At 41.3% G+C, this 2500-nt stretch overlaps 1 protein-coding gene across 1 annotated transcript in view; it reads right to left on the bottom strand.

The window, feature by feature from the left end:
- The window catches only part of LOC135553157 (cGMP-dependent 3',5'-cyclic phosphodiesterase-like), a 180659-nt gene that overhangs the window by 27252 nt on the left and 150907 nt on the right, over positions 1–2500 (bottom strand). Inside the window, exons 17-18 of the mRNA XM_064985314.1 lie at positions 1163–1244; positions 662–836 (exon numbers count right to left, since the gene is read on the bottom strand). Coding sequence (XP_064841386.1) covers positions 662–836; positions 1163–1244 — 257 coding nt within the window. The remainder of the gene's footprint in view (positions 1–661; positions 837–1162; positions 1245–2500) is intronic.

The following is a 2500-nucleotide window of genomic DNA, read 5'->3' as shown; positions in this document are numbered from 1 at the left end:
TGTTAGTTCAGTTGTTAACTCTAGTGTAGTGTTAGTTCTTGTTAAGTGTAGTGTTAGTTCAGTTGTTAACTCTAGTGTAGTGTTAGTTCAGTTGTTAACTCTAGTGTAGTGTTAGTTCAGTTGTTAACTCTAGTGTAGTGTTAGTTCAGTTGTTAACTCTAGTGTAGTGTTAGTTCAGTTGTTAACTCTAGTGTAGTGTTAGTTCAGTTGTTAACTCTAGTGTAGTGTTAGTTCAGTTGTTAACTCTAGTGTAGTGTTAGTTCAGTTGTTAACTCTAGTGTAGTGTTAGTTCAGTTGTTAACTCTAGTGTAGTGTTAGTTCAGTTGTTAACTCTAGTTCAGTAGTGTTAGTTCAGTTGTTTCAGTTGTCAACTCTAGTGTAGTGTTAGTTCAGTTGTTAACTCTAGTGTAGTGTTAGTTCAGTTGTTAACTCTAGTGTAGTGTTAGTTCAGTTGTTAACTCTAGTGTAGTGTTAGTTCAGTTGTTAACTCTAGTGTAGTGTTAGTTCAGTTGTTAACTCTAGTGTAGTGTTAGTTCAGTTGTTAACTCTAGTGTAGTGTTAGTTCAGTTGTTAACTCTAGTGTAGTGTTAGTTCAGTTGTTAACTCTAGTGTAGTGTTAGTTCAGTTGTTAACTCTAGTGTAGTGTTAGTTCAGTTGTCACCGTCGTTCTCGTCCTTGATGGGGAAGCAGAGGATGTTGCGTGTTCTAAACCCGGTGCTGTCGTCCACTCCTCGGTAGAACAGAGGGTGGGAGTACGCATCCTTAATGTTCAGGATCTGCCCAGTCATAGCTACGTGACCCGCTATGCCCTGGTCTGCAGGGATACGAAACTCCTTCTACGCACGCAGGCACGCCCACACACACAAACAAACACGCACACAAACACGCACGCACACACACACACACACACACACACACACACGCACGCACGCACACACACACACGAAGACACACACACACACACACACACACACACACACACACACACACACACACACACACGCACGCACGCACGCAGGCACGCACACACACACACGCACGCACACAGAGAGACCATCTTTATAATCTTAGTCTTAGTCTTCATCATGATTATGATATTAACATCTTCATCATCATCATAATCATCAATATCAAACAGAGAAGTTTTAGATGTGTGTTTTACCTCATCATCACTGACCACGCCCCCATCAAAAACCTTGGCAACCAGCTCATGGCTGACTTGATCCAGTAGGAACACAGAGCAACTACAGAGAAATGACAGGGGGAGAGAGAAAGAAAGAGAGAGAGAAATCATATCAAAATAAAATGTTATTAGTAACATACAATGGGTAAACTGTAGATTTGGACCGTGAAATATTTGCTGACAAGCCCTTCCCAACGATGCAGAGTTAAATAATAATAATGAAAAGAAACATATTAACATGGAGCTACAGTACTGAATATAGAGGAAGTACCAGATCAATGTGGAGATATATACAGGGAGTACCAGTACCAGATCAATGTGGAGCTATATACAGGGAGTACCAGTACCAGATCAATGTGGAGATATATACAGGGAGTACCAGTACCAGATCAATGTGGAGATATATACAGGGAGTACCAGTACCAGATCAATGTGGAGATATATACAGGGAGTACCAGTACAAGATCAATGTGGAGATATATACAGGGAGTACCAGTACAAGATCAATGTGGAGCTATGTACATGGAGCTACAGTACTGAATATAGAGGAAGTACCAGATCAATGTGGAGATATATACAGGGAGTACCAGTACCAGATCAATGTGGAGATATATACAGGGAGTACCAGTACCAGATCAATGTGGAGCTATATACATGGAGTACCAGATCAGTGTGGAGATATATACAGGGAGTACCAGTACAAGATCAATGTGGAGCTATATACAGGGAGTACCAGTACCAGATCAATGTGGAGATATATACATGGAGTACCAGATCAATGTGGAGCTATATACAGGGAGTACCAGATCAGTGTGGAGATATATACAGGGAGTACCAGTACCAGATCAATGTGGAGCTATATACATGGAGTACCAGATCAGTGTGGAGATATATACAGGGAGTACCAGTACCAGATCAATGTGGAGCTATATAGAGGGAGTACCAGTACCAGATCAATGTGGAGCTATATACATGGAGTACCAGATCAGTGTGGAGATATATACAGGGAGTACCAGTACCAGATCAATGTGGAGCTATATAGAGGGAGTACCAGTACCAGATCAATGTGGAGCTATATACAGGGAGTACCATTACCAGATCAATGTGGAGCTATATACAGGGAGTACCAGTACCAGATCAATGTGGAGCTATGTACATGGAGTACCTGTACCAGATCAATGTGGAACTATATACATGGAGTACCAGTACCAGATCAATGTGGAACTATATACATGGAGTACCTGTACCAGATCAATGTGGAACTATATACATGGAGTACCAGTACCAGATCAATGTGGAACTATATACATGGAGTAC

This window comes from Oncorhynchus masou, chromosome 13 (genome assembly GCF_036934945.1).
Source record: "Oncorhynchus masou masou isolate Uvic2021 chromosome 13, UVic_Omas_1.1, whole genome shotgun sequence".
NCBI lineage: Eukaryota > Metazoa > Chordata > Actinopteri > Salmoniformes > Salmonidae > Oncorhynchus > Oncorhynchus masou.
This window is presented reverse-complemented; position numbering and strand designations above follow the sequence as displayed.